Consider the following 19,698-nt stretch of genomic DNA (forward strand, 5'->3'; position numbering starts at 1 on the left):
ATTGTACATGTTCTCCCTGTTTTCTGGAATAGTTCTCATGTAGCCTTTACCCCCTTCTGTCTGACAGCTGGAAATCCATCCAAGTTGCTCCGCTCTGCAAGCAGGGGCGGTTCTTCCAAAGCGGGTGAGGGATGCGGCACCGGTGCAGCAGGAAGAGGTGCAGCACATACCCGGCATCCTGGAGATCAGATGATGCGGACCAGCAGGGAGCAGATGCTATGGGAGGAGGTGCAGCACATACCCGGCATCCTGGGGTCAGATACTGCGGGCCAGCAGGGAGGAGATGCTATGGGAGGAGGTGCAGCACATACCCGGCATCCTGGAGATCAGATGCTGCGGGCCAGCAGGGAGGAGATGCTATGGGAGGAGGTGCAGCACATACCCGGCATCCTGGGGATCAGATGCTGTGGGCCAGCAGGGAGGAGATGCTATGGGAGGAGGTGCAGCACATACCTGGCATCCTGGAGATCAGATGCTGCGGGCCAGCAGGGAGGAGATGCTATGGGAGGAGGTGCAGCACATACCCGGCATCCTGGGGATCAGATGCTGTGGGCCAGCAGGGAGGAGATGCTATGGGAGGAGGTGCAGCACATACCCGGCATCCTGGGGATCAGATGCTGCGGGCCAGCAGGGAGGAGATGCTATGGGAGGAGGTGCAGCACATACCCGGCATCCTGGGGATCAGATGCTGCAGGTCAGCAGGGAGGAGATGCTATGGGAGGAGGTGCAGCACATACCCGGCATCCTGGAGATCAGATGATGCGGACCAGCAGGGAGGAGATGCTATGGGAGGAGGTGCAGCACATACCCGGCATCCTGGGGTCAGATACTGCGGGCCAGCAGGGAGGAGATGCTATGGGAGGAGGTGCAGCACATACCCGGCATCCTGGAGATCAGATGCTGTGGGCCAGCAGGGAGCAGATGCTATGGGAGGAGGTGCAGCACATACCCGGCATCCTGGGGTCAGATACTGCGGGCCAGCAGGGAGGAGATGCTATGGGAGGAGGTGCAGCACATACCCGGCATCCTGGAGATCAGATGCTGCGGGCCAGCAGGGAGGAGATGCTATGGGAGGAGGTGCAGCACATACCCGGCATCCTGGGGATCAGATGCTGTGGGCCAGCAGGGAGGAGATGCTATGGGAGGAGGTGCAGCACATACCCGGCATCCTGGGGATCAGATGCTGCGGGCCAGCAGGGAGGAGATGCTATGGGAGGAGGTGCAGCACATACCCGGCATCCTGGGGATCAGATGCTGCAGGTCAGCAGGGAGGAGATGCTATGGGAGGAGGTGCAGCACATACCCGGCATCCTGGGGATCAGATGCTGCGGTCAGCAGGGAGGAGATGCTATGGGAGGAGGTGCAGCACATACCCGGCATCCTGGGGATCAGATGCTGCGGGCCAGCAGAGAGGAGATGCTATGGGAGGAGGTGCAGCACATACCCGGCATCCTGGGGATCAGATGCTGCGGGCCAGCAGGGGGGAGATGCTATGGGAGGAGGTGCAGCACATACCAGGCATCCTGGGGATCAGATGCTGCGGGCCAGCAGGGAGGAGATGCTATGGGAGGAGGTGCAGCACATACCAGGCATCCTGGGGATCAGATGCTGCGGGCCAGCAGGGAGGAGATGCTATGGGAGGAGGTGCAGCAAATACCCGGCATCCTGGGGATCAGATGCTGCGGGGCAGCAGGGAGGAGATGCTATGGGAGGAGGTGCAGCACATACTCGGCATCCTGGGGATCAGGTGCTGTGGGCCAGCAGGGAGGAGGTGCTATGGGAGGAGGTGCAGCACATACCAGGCATCCTGGGGATCAGATGCTGCGGGCCAGTAGGGAGGAGATGCTATGGGAGGAGGTGCAGCACATACCCGGCATCCTGGGGATCAGGTGCTGTGGGCCAGCAGGGAGGAGATGCTATGGGAGGAGGTGCAGCACATACCCGGCATCCTGAGGATCAGATGCTGCTGGCCAGCAGAGAGGAGATGCTATGGGAGGAGGTGCAGCACATACCCGGCATCCTGGGGATCAGATGCTGCGGGCCAGCAGGGAGGAGGTGCTATGGGAGGAGGTGCAGCACATACCAGGCATCCTGGGGATCAGATGCTGCGGGCCAGTAGGGAGGAGATGCTATGGGAGGAGGTGCAGCACATACCCGGCATCCTGGGGATCAGGTGCTGTGGGCCAGCAGGGAGGAGATGCTATGGGAGGAGGTGCAGCACATACCCGGCATCCTGAGGATCAGATGCTGCTGGCCAGCAGAGAGGAGATGCTATGGGAGGAGGTGCAGCACATACCCGGCATCCTGGGGATCAGATGCTGCGGGCCAGCAGGGAGGAGATGCTATGGGAGGAGGTGCAGCACATATCCGGCATCCTGGGGATCAGATGCTGCGGGCCAGCAGGAAGGAGTTGCTATGGGAGGAGGTGCAGCACATACCCTGCATCCTGGGGATCAGATGCTGCGGGCCAGCAGGGAGGAGATGCTATGGGAGGAGGTGCAGCACATACCCGGCATCCTGGGGATCAGATGCTGCGGGCCAGCAGGAAGGAGATGCTATGGGAGAAGGTGCAGCACATACCCGGCATCCTGGGGATCAGATGCTGCAGGCCAGCAGGGAGGGGATGCTATGGGAGGAGGTGCAGCAAATACCCGTCATCCTGGGGATCAGATGCTGCAGGCCAGCAGGGAGGAGATGCTATGGGAGGAGGTGCAGCACATACCCGGCATCCTGGGGTCAGATACTGCAGGCAAGCAGGGAGGAGATGCTATGGGAGGAGGTGCAGCACATACCCGGCATCCTGGGGATCAGATGCTGCAGGACAGTAGGGAGGAGATACTATGGGAGGAGGTGCAGCACATACCGGGCATCCTGGGGATCAGATGCTGCGGCCCAGCAGGGAGGAGATGCTATGGGAGGAGGTGCAGGACGTACCCGGCACCCTGGGGATCAGATGCTGTGGGCCAGCAGGGAGGAGATGCTATGGCAGGAGGTGCAGCACATACCCGACATCCTAAGGATCAGATGCTGTGGGGCAGCAGGGAGGAGATGCTATGGGAGGAGGTGCAGCAAATACCAGGCATCCTGGAGATCCGATGCTGCGGGCCAGCAGGGAGGAGGTGCTATGGGAGGAGGTGCAGCACATACCCGACATCCTGGGGATCAGATGCTGCTGGCCAGCAGAGAGGAGATGCTATGGGAGGAGGTGCAGCACATACCCAGCATCCTGGGGATCAGATGCTGCGGGCCAGCAGGGAGGAGATGCTATGGCAGGAGGTGCAGCACATACCCGGCATCCTGGGGATCAGATGCTGCTGGCCAGCAGAGAGGAGATGCTATGGGAGGAGGTGCAGCACATACCCAGCATCCTGGGGATCAGATGCTGCGGGCCAGCAGGGAGGAGATGCTATGGGAGGAGGTGCAGCACATACCAGCCATCCTGGGGATCAGATGCTGCGGGCCAGCAGGGAGGAGATGCTATGGGAGGAGGTGCAGCACATACCTGGCATCCTGGGGATCAGATGCTGCGGGCCAGCAGGGAGGAGATGCTATGGGAGGAGGTGCAGCACATACCCGGCATCCTGGGGATCAGATGCTGCGGGCCAGCAGGGAGGAGATGCTATGGGAGGAGGTGCAGCACATACCTGGCATCCTGGGGATCAGATGCTGCGGGCCAGCAGGGAGGAGATGCTATGGGAGGAGGTGCAGCAAATACCCGGCATCCTGGGGATCAGATGCTGCGGGCCAGCAGGGAGGAGATGCTATGGAAGGAGGTGCAGCACATACCCAGCATCCTGGGGATCAGATGCTGCGGGCCAGCAGGGAGGAGATGCTATGGGAGGAGGTGCAGCACATACCAGGCATCCTGGGGATCAGATGCTGCAGGTCAGCAGGGAGGAGATGCTATGGGAGGAGGTGCAGCACATACCCAGCATCCAGGGGATCAGATGCTGCGGGCCAGCAGGGAGGAGATGCTATGAGAGGAGGTGCAGCACATACCCGGCATCCAGGGGATCAGAGGCTAAGGACCAGCAGGGAGGAGATGCTATGGGAGGAGGTGCAGCACATACCCGGCATCCTGGGGATCAGATGCTGCAGGCCAGCAGGGAGGAGATGCTATGGGAGGAGGTGTAGCACATACCAGGCATTCTGGGGATCAGATGCTGCGAGCCAGCAGGGAGGAGATGCTATGGGGGGAGGTGCAGCACATACCTGGCATCCTGGGGATCAGATGCTGCGGGCCAGCAGGGAGGAGATGCTATGGGAGGAGGTGTAGCACATACCAGGCATCCTGGGGATCAGATGCTGCGGGCCAGCAGAGAGGAGATGCTATGGGAGGAGGTGCAGCACATACCCGGCATCCTGGGGATCAGATGCTGCGGGCCAGCAGGGAAGAGATGCTATGGGAGGAGATGCAGCACATACCCGGCATCCTGGGGATCAGATGCTGTGGGCCAGCAGGGGGGAGATGCTATGGGAGGAGGTGTAGCACATACCCGGCATCCTGGGGATCAGATGCTGCGGGCCAGCAGGGGGGAGATGCTGTGGGAGGAGGTGTAGCACATACCCGGCATCCTGGGGATCAGATGCTGCGGGCCAGCAGGGAGGAGATGCTATGGGAGGAGGTGCAGCACATACCCGACATTGTGGGGATCAGATGCTGCTGGCCAGCAGAGAGGAGATGCTATGGGAGGAGGTGCAGCACATACCCGGCATCCTGGGGATCAGATGCTGAGGGCCAACAGGGGGGAGATGCTATGGGAGGAGGTGCAGCACATACCCGGCATCCTTGGGATCAGATGCTGCGGGCCAGCAGGGAGGAGATGCTATGGGAGGAGGTGCAGCACATACCCGGCATCCTGGGGATCAGATGCTGCCGGCCAGCAGGGAGAAGATGCTATGGGAGGAGGTGCAGCACATACCCGGCATCCTGGGGATCAGATGCTGCAGGCCAGCAGGGAGGAGGTGCTATGGGAGGAGGTGCAGCACATACCCGGCATCCTGGGGATCAGATGCTGGGGGCCAGCAAGGAGGAGATGCTATGGGAGGAGGTGCAGCACATACCCAGCATCCTGGGGATCAGATGCTGCGGGCCAGCAGGGAGGAGGTGCAGCACATACCCGGCATCCTGGGGATCAGAGGCTGCAGGCCAGCAGGAAGGAGATGCTATGGGAGGAGGTGCAGCACATACCCGGCATCCTGGGGATCAGATGCTGCGGGCCAGCAGGGAGGAGATGCTATGGGAGGAGGTGCAGCACATACCCGGCATCCTGGGGATCAGATGCTGCGGCCAGCAGGGAGGAGATGCTATGGGAGGAGGTGCAGCACATACCCGGCATCCTGGGGATCAGATGCTGCAGGACAGTAGGGAGGAGACACTATGGGGGGAGGTGCAGCACTTACCCGGCATCCTGGGAAACAGATGCTGCAGGCCAGCAGGGAGGAGATGCTATGGGAGGAGGTGCAGCACATACCCAGCATCCAGGGGATCAGATGCTGCGGGCCAGCAGGGAGGAGATGCTATGAGAGGAGGTGCAGCACATACCCGGCATCCTGGGGATCAGAGGCTGCGGACCAGCAGGGAGGAGATGCTATGGGAGGAGGTGCAGCACATACCCGGCATCCTGGGGATCAGATGCTGCGGGCCAGCAGGGAGGAGATGCTATGGGGGGAGGTGCAGCACTTACCCGGCATCCTGGGAAACAGATGCTGCGGGCCAGCAAGGAGGAGATGCTATGGGAGGAGGTGCAGCACATACCTAGCCTCCTGGGGATCAGATGCTGCGAGACAGCAGGAAGGAGATGCTATGGGAGGAGGTGCAGCACATACCCGGCATCCTGGGGATCAGATGCTGCAGGCCAGCAGGGAGGAGATGCTATGGGAGGAGGTGCAGCACATACCCGGCATCCTGGGGATCAGGTGCTGCGGGCCAGCAGGGAGGAGATGCTATGGGAGGAGGTGCAGCACATACCCGGCATCCTGGGGATCAGATGCTGCGGGCCAGCAGGGAGGAGATGCTATGGGAGGAGGTGCAGCACATACCCGGCATTCTGGGGATCAGATGCTGCGGGCCAGCAGGGAGGAGATGCTATGGGAGGAGGTGCAGCACATACCCGGCATCCTGGGGATCAGAGGCTGCAGCCAGCAGGGAGGAGATGCTATGGGAGGAGGTGCAGCACATACCCGGCATCCTGGGGATCAGATGCTGCGAGCCAGCAGGGAGGAGATGCTATGGGAGGAGGTGCAGCACATACCCGGCATCCTGGGGATCAGATGCTGCGGGCCAGCAGGGAGGAGATGCTATGGGAGAAGGTGCAGCACATACCCGGCATCCTGGGGATCAGATGCTGCAGGCCAGCAGGGAGGGGATGCTATGGGAGGAGGTGCAGCAAATACCCGGCATCCTGGGGATCAGATGCTGCAGGCCAGCAGGGAGGAGATGCTATGGGAGGAGGTGCAGCACAATCCCGGCATCCTGGGGTCAGATACTGCAGGCCAGCAGGGAGGAGATGTTATGGGAGGAGGTGCAGCACATACCCGGCATCCTGGGGATCAGATGCTGCAGGACAGTAGGGAGGAGATACTATGGGAGGAGGTGCAGCACATACCGGGCATCCTGGGGATCAGATGCTGCGGCCCAGCAGGGAGGAGATGCTATGGGAGGAGGTGCAGGACGTACCCGGCACCCTGGGGATCAGATGCTGTGGGCCAGCAGGGAGGAGATGCTATGGCAGGAGGTGCAGCACATACCCGACATCCTAAGGATCAGATGCTGTGGGGCAGCAGGGAGGAGATGCTATGGGAGGTGGTGCAGCAAATACCAGGCATCCTGGAGATCAGATGCTGCGGGCCAGCAGGGAGGAGGTGCTATGGGAGGAGGTGCAGCACATACCCGGCATCCTGGGGATCAGATGCTGCGGGCCAGCAGGGAGGAGATGCTATGAGAGGAGGTGCAGCACATACCCGGCATCCTGAAGATCAGATGCTGCTGGCCAGCAGAGAGGAGATGCTATGGGAGGAGGCGTAGCACATACCAGGCATCCTGGGGATCAGATGCTGCGGGCCAGCAGGGAGGAGATGCTATGGGGGGAGGTGCAGCACATACCTGGCATCCTGGGGATTAGATGCTGCGGGCCAGCAGGGAGGAGATGCTATTGGAGGAGGTGTAGCACATACCAGGCATCCTGGGGATCAGATGCTGCGGGCCAGCAGAGAGGAGATGCTATGGGAGGAGGTGCAGCACATACCCGGCATCCTGGGGATCAGATGCTGCAGGCCAGTAGGGAGGAGGAGCTATGGGAGGAGGTGCAGCACATACTCGGCATCCTGGGGATCAGATGCTGCGGGCCAGCAGGGAGGAGATGCTATGGGAGGAGGTGTAGCACATACCTGGCATCCTGGCCCGCAGAGAGGAGCCAGCAGAGAGGAGATGCTATGGGAGGAGGTGCAGCACATACCCGGCATCCTGGGGATCAGATGCTGGGGGCCAGCAGGGGGGAGATGCTATGGGAGGAGGTGCAGCTCATACCCGGCATCCTGGAGATCAGATGCTGCGGGCCAGCAGGGGGGAGATGCTATGGGAGGAGGTGCAGCTCATACCCGGCATCCTGGAAATCAGATGCTGCGGGCCAGCAGGGAGGAGATGCTATGGGAGATGCTGCGGGCCAGCAGGGTGGAGCTGCTATGGGAGGAGGTGCAGCACATACCCAGCATCCTGGGGATCAGATGCAGCGGGCCAGCAGGGAGGAGATGCTATGAGAGGAGGTGCAGCACATACCTGGCATCCTGGGGATCAGGTGCTGTGGGCCAGCAGGGAGGAGATGCTATGGGAGGAGGTGCAGCACATACCCGTCATCCTGGGGATCAGATGCTGTGGGCCAGCAGGGAGGAGATGCTATGGGAGGAGGTGCAGCACATACCCGGCATCCTGGGGATCAGATGCTGCGGGCCAGCAGGGAGGAGATGCTATGGGAGGAGGTGCAGCACATACCCGGTATCCTGGGGATCAGATGCTGCGGGCCAGCAGGGAGGAGATGCAATGGGAGGAGGTGCAGCACATACCCGGCATCCTGGGGATCAGATGCTGCGGGCCAGCAGGGAGGAGATGCTATGGGAGGAGGTGCAGCACATACCCGGCATCCTGGGGATCAGATGCTGCGGGCCAGCAGGGAGGAGATGCTATGGGAGGAGGTGCAGCACATACCCGTCATCCTGGGGATCAGATGCTGCGGGCCAGCAGGGAGGAGATGCTATGGGAGGAGGTGCAGCACATACCTGGCATCCTGGGGATCAGATGCTGCGGGCCAGCAGGGAGGAGATGCTATGGGAGGAGGTGCAGCACATACCCGGCATCCCAGGGATCAGATGCTGCGGGCCAGCAGGGAGGAGATGCTATGGGAGGAGGTGCAGCACATACCCGGCATCCTGGGGATCAGATGCTGCAGCCAGCAGGGAGGAAATGCTATGGGAGGAGGTGCAGCACATACCCGGCATCTTGGGGATCAGATGCTGCGGGCCAGCAGGGTGGAGCTGCTATGGGAGGAGGTGCAGCACATACCCAGCATCCTGGGGATCAGATGCAGCGGGCCAGCAGGGAGGAGATGCTATGAGAGGAGGTGCAGCACATACCTGGCATCCTGGGGATCAGGTGCTGTGGGCCAGCAGGGAGGAGATGCTATGGGAGGAGGTGCAGCACATACCCGTCATCCTGGGGATCAGATGCTGTGGGCCAGCAGGGAGGAGATGCTATGGGAGGAGGTGCAGCACATACCCGGCATCCTGGGGATCAGATGCTGCGGGCCAGCAGGGAGGAGATGCTATGGGAGGAGGTGCAGCACATACCCGGTATCCTGGGGATCAGATGCTGCGGGCCAGCAGGGAGGAGATGCAATGGGAGGAGGTGCAGCACATACCCGGCATCCTGGGGATCAGATGCTGCGGGCCAGCAGGGAGGAGATGCTATGGGAGGAGGTGCAGCACATACCCGTCATCCTGGGGATCAGATGCTGCGGGCCAGCAGGGAGGAGATGCTATGGGAGGAGGTGCAGCACATACCTGGCATCCTGGGGATCAGATGCTGCGTGCCAGCAGGGAGGAGATGCTATGGGAGGAGGTGCAGCACATACCCGGCATCCCAGGGATCAGATGCTGCGGGCCAGCAGGGAGGAGATGCTATGGGAGGAGGTGCAGCACATACCCGGCATCCTGGGGATCAGATGCTGCAGCCAGCAGGGAGGAAATGCTATGGGAGGAGGTGCAGCACATACCCGGCATCTTGGGGATCAGATGCTGCGGGCCAGCAGGGTGGAGCTGCTATGGGAGGAGGTGCAGCACATACCCAGCATCCTGGGGATCAGATGCAGCGGGCCAGCAGGGAGGAGATGCTATGAGAGGAGGTGCAGCACATACCTGGCATCCTGGGGATCAGGTGCTGTGGGCCAGCAGGGAGGAGATGCTATGGGAGGAGGTGCAGCACATACCCGTCATCCTGGGGATCAGATGCTGTGGGCCAGCAGGGAGGAGATGCTATGGGAGGAGGTGCAGCACATACCCGGCATCCTGGGGATCAGATGCTGCGGGCCAGCAGGGAGGAGATGCTATGGGAGGAGGTGCAGCACATACCCGGTATCCTGGGGATCAGATGCTGCGGGCCAGCAGGGAGGAGATGCTATGGGAGGAGGTGCAGCACATACCCGGCATCCTGGGGATCAGATGCTGCGGGCCAGCAGGGAGGAGATGCTATGGGAGGAGGTGCAGCACATACCCGTCATCCTGGGGATCAGATGCTGCGGGCCAGCAGGGAGGAGATGCTATGAGAGGAGGTGCAGCACATACCCGGCATCCTTGGGATCAGATTCTGCGGGCCAGCAGGGAGGAGATGCTATGGGAGGAGGTGCAGCACATACCCGGCATCCTGGGGATCAGATGCTGCGGGTCAGCAGGGAGGAGATGCTATGGGAGAAGGTGCAGCACATACCCGGCATCCTGGGGATCAGATGCTGCAGGCCAGCAGGGAGGAGATGCTATGGGAGGAGGTGCAGCAAATACCGGCATCCTGGGGATCAGATGCTGCAGGCCAGCAGGGAGGAGATGCTATGGGAGGAGGTGCAGCACATACCCGGCATCCTGGGGTCAGATACTGCGGGCCAGCAGGGAGGAGATGCTATGGGAGGAGGTGCAGCACATACCCGGCATCCTGGGGATCAGATGCTACAGGCCAGCAGGGAGGAGATGCTATGGGAGGAGGTGCAGCACATGCCCGGCATCCTGGGGATCAGGTGCTGTGGGCCAGCAGGGAGGAGATGCTATGGGAGGAGGTGCAGCACATACCCGGCATCCTGGGGATCAGATGCTGCGGTCCAGCAGGGAGGAGATGCTATGGGAGAAGGTGCAGCACATACCCGGCATCCTGGGGATCAGATGCTGCAGGCCAGCAGGGAGGAGATGCTATGGGAGGAGGTGCAGCAAATACCCGGCATCCTGGGGATCAGATGCTGCAGGCCAGCAGGGAGGAGATGCTATGGGAGGAGGTGCAGCACATACCCGGCATCCTGGGGTCAGATACTGCGGGCCAGCAGGGAGGAGATGCTATGGGAGGAGGTGCAGCACATACCCGGCATCCTGGGGATCAGATGCTACAGGCCAGCAGGGAGGAGATGCTATGGGAGGAGGTGCAGCACATGCCCGGCATCCTGGGGATCAGGTGCTGTGGGCCACCAGGGAGGAGATGCTATGGGAGGAGGTGCAGCACATACCCGGCACCCTGGGGGATGAGATACTGCAGGCCAGCAGGGAGGAGATGCTATGGGAGGAGGTGCAGCACATACCCGGCATCCTGGGGATCAGATGCTGCGGGCCAGCAGGGAGGAGATGCTATGGGAGGAGGTGCAGCACATACCCAGCATCCTGGGGATCAGATGCTGCGGGCCAGCAGGGAGGAGATGCTATGGGAGGAGGTGCAGCACATATCCGACATCCTGGGGATCAGATGCTGCAGGCCAGCAGGGAGGAGATGCTATGGGAGGAGGTGCAGCCCATACCCGGCATCCTGGGGATCAGATGCTGCGGGCCAGCAGGGAGGAGATGCTATGGGAGGAGGTGCAGCACATATCCGGCATCCTGGGGAACAGATGCTGCGGGCCAGCAGGAAGGAGATGCTATGGGAGGAAGTGCAGCACATACCCGGCATCCTAGGGATCAGATGCTGCGGGCCAGCAGGGAGGAGATGCTATGGGAGGAGGTGCAGCACATACCCGGCATCCTGGGGATCAGATGCTGCGGGCCAGCAGGGAGGAGATGCTATGGGAGGAGGTGCAGCACATGCCCGGCATCCTGGGGATCAGTTGCTGTGGGCCAGCAGGGAGGAGATGCTATGGGAGGAGGTGCAGCACATACCCAGCATCCTGGGGATCAGATGCTGCGGGCCAGCAGAGAGGAGATGCTATGGGAGAAGGTGCAGCACATACCCGGCATCCTGGGGATCAGATGCTGCAGGCCAGCAGGGAGGAGATGCTATGGGAGAAGGTGCAGCAAATACCCGGCATCCTGGGGATCAGATGCTGCAGGCCAGCAGGGAGGAGATGCTATGGGAGGAGGTGCAGCACATACCCGGCATCCTGGGGTCAGATACTGCGGGCCAGCAGGGAGGAGATGCTATGGGAGGAGGTGCAGCACATACCCGGCATCCTGGGGATCAGATGCTACAGGCCAGCAGCTAGGAGATGCTATGGGAGGAGGTGCAGCACATGCCCGGCATCCTGGGGATCAGGTGCTGTGGGCCAGCAGGGAGGAGATGCTATGGGAGGAGGTGCAGCACATATCCGGCATCCTGGGGATCAGATGCTGTGGGCCAGCAGGGAGGAGATGCTATGGGAGGAGGTGCAGCACATACCCGGCATCCTGGGGATCAGATGCTGCGGGCCAGCAGGGAGGAGATGCTATGGGAGGAGGTGCAGCACATACCCGGCATCCTGGGGATCAGATGCTGCGGGCCAGCAGGGAGGAGATGCTATGGGAGGAGGTGCAGCACATACCCGGCACCCTGGGGGATGAGATACTGCAGGCCAGCAGGGAGGCGATGCTATGGGAGGAGGTGCAGCACATACCCGGCATCCTGTGGATCAGATGCTGCCGGCCAGCAGGGAGGAGATGCTATGGGAGGAGGTGCAGCACATACCCGGCATCCTGGGGATCAGATGCTGCGGGCCAGCAGGGAGGAGATGCTATGGGAGGAGGTGCAGCACATACCCGGCAGCCTGGGGATCAGATGGAGGTAAGCGTAGTGCTAGTCCCTGCAATGCACAGCCCAACGTGTCTCTAATAACACACCAAGGAGGATCAGGAGGATCCCTATTGGTCTGTTATTAGACCAATGGGGAGCCTTGGAGCCGAATTCAAAGATGGCGGGGGGAGCGGCGGTGTGTGGCGGCAGGTGTGCGGCAGAGAGCTTCAATCAAGCTCGCAAGTTAGAGGATATTGGCGTGGGATCATTTCCGACGATATTGGCTTGGGAACTTTTTTTTAAAGGTACAGGTAAGTATTTCTGGTAAATTAAGAATTGCGGCAAGTTTAATCTCGCATGTGTACACAGCGTTAGATAGCTTGGCGAGGAACATTTCTACCCTGGTGGATGGAATATTATGTAATACTAGTAAAAAGGCCCGCCCGTTAAAAAACGTGCGCTAGGTCACGCCGCTACCCCCTGCAATGCGCGCACATACGCGTCACGCTTGCTCCTTCCCCACCACTGTCTGAAGTATAGGCACACAGGGAGCTGCTTGCAAACAAGCCAGGGACACACAACCATTCAGTGGATGACGCAGGGACACTTGCATTTTATTGTATAGCATTATCTCATGCAACAATCTGAAATCTTTGGGCGATCTTACTACAACCGTATATTATGAGGTCAGCAGGATGGAAGATAATATGGAGCGATAATTCAGTCGGGTCCTCACACTACAAAAGCTGCAGGAAAGATGGCCAGGAGGTCTCTCCATCTGCTTGCCATGTGTATGCTCTGCCTGACACTACTCTCACATTCTAGCATCAGCCCCAATGCACAAGATGTATAAAGGGAATAAAAATCTGAATACCTACTGTTGCCAGGTAACTGCATCCACTGCTCTCCCGCCCACCTTCATGAACCTGCAAAACATCAAACGTGCATAGATTTCAATTAGTGTCACCCGAAAGAAGTTAAACTATGAAACAAAGCAGAGCTAATGACGTTTTGAACTTCCTGGCAGTAAAACCTTATCTGAAGCTGCCTCTGTTTCTTTGATGTATAAGTGCTTCAGAAAATAGGACTGTGTTTAAGCCAGGTGTGGTCGAATGCGTCTGTTAAAAAGGGGCGCTGGGAAAAAAGGGCGCGGGGTTTTAAACGATAAACATGGATAACGTTTAAAAATATAATGTACTATATTTCGTTTAAAAATAATGTTTTATAAAGTTATTAATCATTAAATAATGTTCATGAAATCGTCAATTGTGAAAACGTTAATCTTCCGTTTAAAAAGTGAAACGTATAATAACGTTTAAAAAAAAATTAGTAAGTAACCCTCCCTGTACCTACCCCTAACCCCTAGACCCCCCTGGTGGTGCCTAAACCTAAGACCCCCTGGTGGTGCCTAAACCTAAGACCCCCCTGGTGGTGCCTAAACCTAAGACCCCCCCTGGTGGTGCCTAAACCTAAGACCCCCCTGGTGGTGCCTAAACCTAAGACCCCCCTGTGATAAGCATTAATTACGTTTCAAAAAAATATTGTGCGGTTTTTAGTTTAAAAATAATGTAAAAAAAAAAAAATGTGTACTGTTTTTCATTTAAAAATAATGTTTGAAAAAAATATTGTACTGTTTTTCGTTTAAAAATAATATTAAAAAATGTATAAATCATTAAATAATGTGTAATCATGAGAAGCAGTTATAAAATATTAAGTCTCCGGGCGCCGCTTTTAAAACGTTATTTTTCTCCGGCGCCCTTTTTTCCTGTCGGGCGCCCATTAAACGATATTTATTATGGGAGTGAATGGCGGCGCCCGATTTGTCCACTAGCCTCCTGCGCCCTTTTTTACTGTTACCGGTCGAATAACTCAGAGAAGCTCTTTTGCATAGATAACAACTGAAGTTTCTTAACTCTTCCCGTACTGGAAACACTATGAGACTCATATCTGTGATACTAATGTTATAATACACCATGCATTTTTGAGGCACATAGATGGTTCGATAGATAATTTCTGACATGTCCAACTTCATTTTTCTGCTCGATTTCTGATATAAGTGAATGGAAATTGATAAGAAAAGATGCGAGAATTGAGCGGGAAATGGAGCGGAAAACGCATCGTGTATTCCCAGCATTAGCTGTAGTAAACATACAAATCATTATCATAAGTTTATTTTCACTTCAGATTCCCTTTAAATCGCGATGTGGGATTTTTGCTATTTCCATGGGCTTTCGTCTATTAGCAGAGTCTTTTTCCGTATTGGCCAGATGAATTGACAAACGTTCGTTGCCTGCACATCCTGCTGTTTTGTGTTGCTGTAATGAGCTGTTACATCATTTTTACATTATCTATATTTCCCAACTGATAGTAAAATATGTGCAGAGAATGGATGTTGTACTCCTCGACTCTCCGCTGACAAACTAATGAGCGGTAATAGCAAACTCCCACTCGGAGTTACATAATAGCTGAAATAAGATATTAAATGAGACAGATTGCCGGTCCTGCGAGTCCAATCAGTGACCTTCTACTGGAAAGGTTCACATAGCATTAAGCGTGGATTATCCAGAGACATTTTCCCCCTGGTGTGCTGGACTGCAATCACCTGGGAAGCAGATTATTGGCACTGCGGAGAAGGAGCTGAATGTTACCAAGACCAGAGGCCCCGAATTCCTGCATCGTACATTAGTGGGGCTTCTCGGTACGGGAACGTGGTCTGTTACCAGGAACACAATAAGGGCAAAGATAAAATAAGGTTAAAATTAAATAAAATGTAGAAAAATGAAGTGGCTTGCCTCAATGACGATAGTCAGATGAGACACATTATGTGCAGGCAACACGTTTCGCGGGTCTGAGCACACTTCCTCAGGCCAATACAAGTGTTGCAGTACCAATAGCCAATAGTATTGAGCGCCGACAGAGGTAAGCGTCATTCAGGTAAGCCACCTCATTTTTCTATGTTTTATTTGATTTTAACCTAATTTTAACTTTACTCGGGCACCTCTTTACCATACCTCCCAACGTTTTGAGATGAGAAAGAGGAACACATGCCACGCCCCCGCCACACCCCTGATCACGCCCCATCACACCCCTGATCACACCCCCAGCACACCCCTAGTCACGCATACCATAAAGATTTCATAAGAAAAATATGTAGTTTATAATTCAAACCACACTGGTCCTTTCTATCCTGGTTCATTTTCCTTCATATTAACATTTTAAAATTAGTAATATATCAATATATAGGATGGGAATAACGTGTAGAGTCAATCCACACACATTGTTTAGTAGAGAAATATATACAGTATATTAACATTGAAAGAGGGACAAAATCCTGAAAGAGGGACAAATGAGGAGGAAAGAGGCACAGAGAGACATGGCTCCCAAAGAGGGACAGAGGGGCAGGGCTCCAAAAGAGGGACAGTTGGGAGCTATGTTTACCCTTATTGTGTGCATTACAACCCCCATCCCATTGAGGTTGGAGGGGTTTCCTCTGTGGTCACATGGTGGACACCATTGTTGTTTTTGACCTAAGAGAGCGACCGTATCCAGTCCTGTTGGGATACCCCATGTACAGTCAGGTTTATTGTCTCCACCTGCCTCAAGTAGTTGGTTACAGTTCTTGCAAACGACCTTTGTGCGTAGTTTATTTTTGATTTGATACACTATCTATTAGCTACTAACATTCTGCATTATTTGGGCTCCCATTGTCTCTGTGTCTTTTTTCCTCAGGGGTGTCAAGACACTCCACTCTTCTACTGTTACCAGAAAACTTCCTGTCATAAAGAAGTGCAGGTAACCATGTGTAGGTTACACATGCTGCTTCCTGTAAAAAAAGGCATCTGCAGTGTATAAACACGGAAACTAATCATTAGTGATGAGCAAAAATGCCCTTGACGTTACCACGGAAAAAGTTAATTGAAGATACGTTAGTTGCGCAAATTTAGCAGAAAGGTTCTTGCAATGTCAATGACGCCAAAATTAGCAGTCAATACCAAAGCCCCCATACATGCTAGAATCACCACATTTGCGTATCTTAAGGAAGGCAGTGGGAACAAGGGGGAAAAAAATCTTTCAAAAAGACCCTGTAGTTTTTCATACAATCAATTTTACAGTTACATTTCTTTTTAAATGTGGTTGAAAGACAGATAATAACCAGTGAATTCCCTGCTGGGGTACCAGGTGGTCAGTACACATTGCGTAATGTGGAACTGGCAACACTTTGGCCAGGGATCGCAGTACATCAGTAATACTTCTGTATAAGGTTCCCTGGCAAATGTACCTATGGTTTGCACTTATAAAAGTAATTTTTTTTTTAAATTACGTGAGGTCCCCCCTCCAAATCCTGTTTAATCCCTTGTCACCCATGCAGACTGGTACAGGCAGAATGCAGAGCTTGGAGAGCGTGGAGTTTTGCAGCCTGAGCTATACCAGCTGGCATGGTCCATGATATGGAGAACACTGAAGGAGAGCCCTTGTCCATACCGTGAAACTACATGATTTTTTAAAAAGATTTTTTCCTTGTTTCTACAGTCCTCCATAACATATATAGCAAATTTGGTAATTCTAGCATGTTTGGGGACTCTGCTATTAACCGGTAAAGAGAGCAATATTCTTCAATTCATTCTTCAATACATGGATGTTACACATGGAAGAGGGGCTGCACATGGAATGGAGGGGGCTGCTGTACATAGATGTTACACATGGAAGAGGGGGCTGCACATGGAATGGGAGGGGGCAGCTGTACATGGATGATACACATGGAAGAGGGGCTGCACATGGAATGGAGGGGGCTGCTGTACATGGATGCCACACATGGAATGGAGGGGGCTGTACATGGAATGGGAGGAGGACAGCTGTACATGGATGTTACACATGGAAAATGGGGCTGCATATGGAATGGGAAGGGGCAGCTGTACATGGATGTTACACATGAAAGAGGTGGCTGCACATGGAAGAGGGGGCAGCACATGGAATGGGAGGTGGCGTGTTTGGAGGGAAGCTGCAGAACATCATGGGGAGGGGGTTAAAGAGAATGTTGGTTAGAGAGAGTATATACCTGGCCGTGCACCTGTGGCATGCAGAAAGGGCTGTCCTAGTAGCGGTAATACATAGAAGCCAGGCAGGGAGTGTAATATCATCAGGCAGGCATGCAGAATGACTCCTGATAATGGACCATTGTGTACAGATGAATAGTGGAAGGTCTAACGGCTGCAATAAAATGGGGTCACTTACTTGTTACTGATGTTCTCCACAGATCTACTCTTTAGCACAATGCGGCACTTCCATGGCAAGGAGTGATGCTGCAGTGTGAGTGCGCATGGACGCCTGTGTCTGCCACAACCAGCCCCTTTTTCCCCAAACGCCTGGAGATCGACTTCAGGTTCACCTGTGCCCGGACCAAGGGGATCTGAAGATAAAGTGGAGGATGTTGGGTAAGTGCAGGTCTGCAGAGACGATCTATTCAGAGAACATCAGTGACAAGTAATCACAGAATGGGAGAGGTGAGCAACTGTATTCTCTATATAGAGGAGAGATCACACATTTACATTTCCAGCAATCAATGGCAGTACAGTATCAATAAAGAAATCATGTGTATATGGTGTGCTTACCCCCCAACTTTTTGAGACTTAAGCCATGCCCCCTGCCACACCTTTAACCACACCCCCGACACACCCTTAGTTATGCATATTATAAAGGTTTCATAAGTGAAATATGTTGTTTTATAATTCAAACCACGCTGGTCCTTTCTATCCTGGTTCATTTTCCTTCCTACTAACATTTGAAAATAAGAAATAGATTAATTTACAGTATACCCGAGGCGGCATCTGACATGCTGAGATAAACATGTGTATGTACAGTGCTAAACATATTAATAACCAGGCTGTTTTATTTTGCTTGCTGAAAGAGTTAATTTCTAGGCATTAAAGTGACAGCTTCTGTTTTGTCGGGACTCGAGAATATAGTAACTATCACTGATAAGCAAGGTACAGCCATAAATGTTTTCTTGGCAGAATACAACTTCTGAGAGCTGATGGAGACAGGAAAAGGTCACTAGGTTATGTATTTTTTATTTAGGGACACTTAAAGGAATACTTAAGGCAAAAAAAAAAATGATATTTACTCACCCGGGGCATCCCTCAGCCCCCTGAAGCTGGATGGTGCCCTCGCAGCCCCGCTCCGATCGTCCTGTCCCCGCCGGCGGCTACTTCCGGGTTTGGCGACAGCCGCCGACAGGCTGGGAACGCGGCTGATTCTCCGCGTTCCCAGCCGCTATATCACCCTCTATGCTGCTATAGCGTATATATATATCAATTTAAAGGATGGGAATAAAATTTGGAGGTAATTAAACACATTTTTCAGTAGAAAAATACATTTAGACATGTCTGCACATCAGTCCTGGAAGAGGGACAAATGAGGAAGAAAGAGGGACAGACGGATTGGGTTCCCAATAGCGATGGCCCGAATAGTTTGCCGGCGAGCAGTATTCTGCGATCATTGGCTGTTTGCATTCAGTGAAAATTTGGCGTGTTCAATTCACCCCATATACATTATCATTGAGCTAAATGTTGACCCCTTACCTCACAGTAAGCAGACACTTGGCAGCAAATCAGCTAGCACCCCTTCCTGGACCCCCCACCCCCCTACCAAAAAGCAGTTGCAGTGGCCATATTGGATTCATTTTCTGCTGACTGTTAGTGAGAGCAGGGGAAGACTTGCTGCAGATAGGTAGGGAAAGCATTAGCTAGGCCTGTGTTCTTTTCCTCACTTGCTGTGAAAGCACCCCAAACAGCCCTTTTGAGGGCTAGCACATCGGTCTCCTGTGTGGTTTTTTTTTTTGTGTGTGACACTCCACAGCCCACTGACACCCAGAGCTGTGTGCACACTACTGCTGTTGCCTCATTACGTTGCAGGCACAGAACTACTCCAGTGCATTATTATTTCACTGTATTCTGATAGTACTATTGCATTACTCTGTGTAAGACACTCCACAGCCCACTGACACCCAGAGCTGTGTGCACACTACTGCTGTTGCCTCATTAAGTTGCAGGCACAGAACCAGGGCCGGCCTTAGGTTTCACTGCCCCCTGGGCGAAACCGGATTTTGGTGCCCCCCTCCCCCCCCCCCATCCTCTTTGCGCGCGTACAGAATCAGAATCAGAATCAGAATTTATTATCGCCAAGTACAACGGTGGATTGTACCCGGAATTGGTTTTGGCGCATACAGGGTCGTCGATGAAAAAGAAAAACAGGATAGCATACGGTTAAGCATACATAGACATGGGACAAGCATACATAGGACAACATTACAGCTTGTGCGTACAATTAAGCAGAGTGTAGCATCGCATACAGTTAAGCATGGTACATACATATAAACAATAAAAAAGCAACAGTAAAAAGCAAAACAGAGCATTACAGCATACACGTACAGTTAATGAAATACAAAACATAGCAAGAACATACTCTGTTTGCAGGAACAG

The 19,698-nt window shown here is 54.8% G+C and overlaps 1 protein-coding gene across 1 annotated transcript in view; it reads right to left on the reverse strand.

Moving 5' to 3' along the window:
• Positions 1–19,698, reverse strand: part of HPSE2 (heparanase 2 (inactive)) — a 419,309-nt gene that overhangs the window by 135,150 nt on the left and 264,461 nt on the right. The window contains exon 6 of the mRNA XM_068257797.1: positions 13,099–13,146. Coding sequence (XP_068113898.1) covers positions 13,099–13,146 — 48 coding nt within the window. The remainder of the gene's footprint in view (positions 1–13,098; positions 13,147–19,698) is intronic.

Source organism: Hyperolius riggenbachi, chromosome 10 (genome assembly GCF_040937935.1).
Source record: "Hyperolius riggenbachi isolate aHypRig1 chromosome 10, aHypRig1.pri, whole genome shotgun sequence".
NCBI lineage: Eukaryota > Metazoa > Chordata > Amphibia > Anura > Hyperoliidae > Hyperolius > Hyperolius riggenbachi.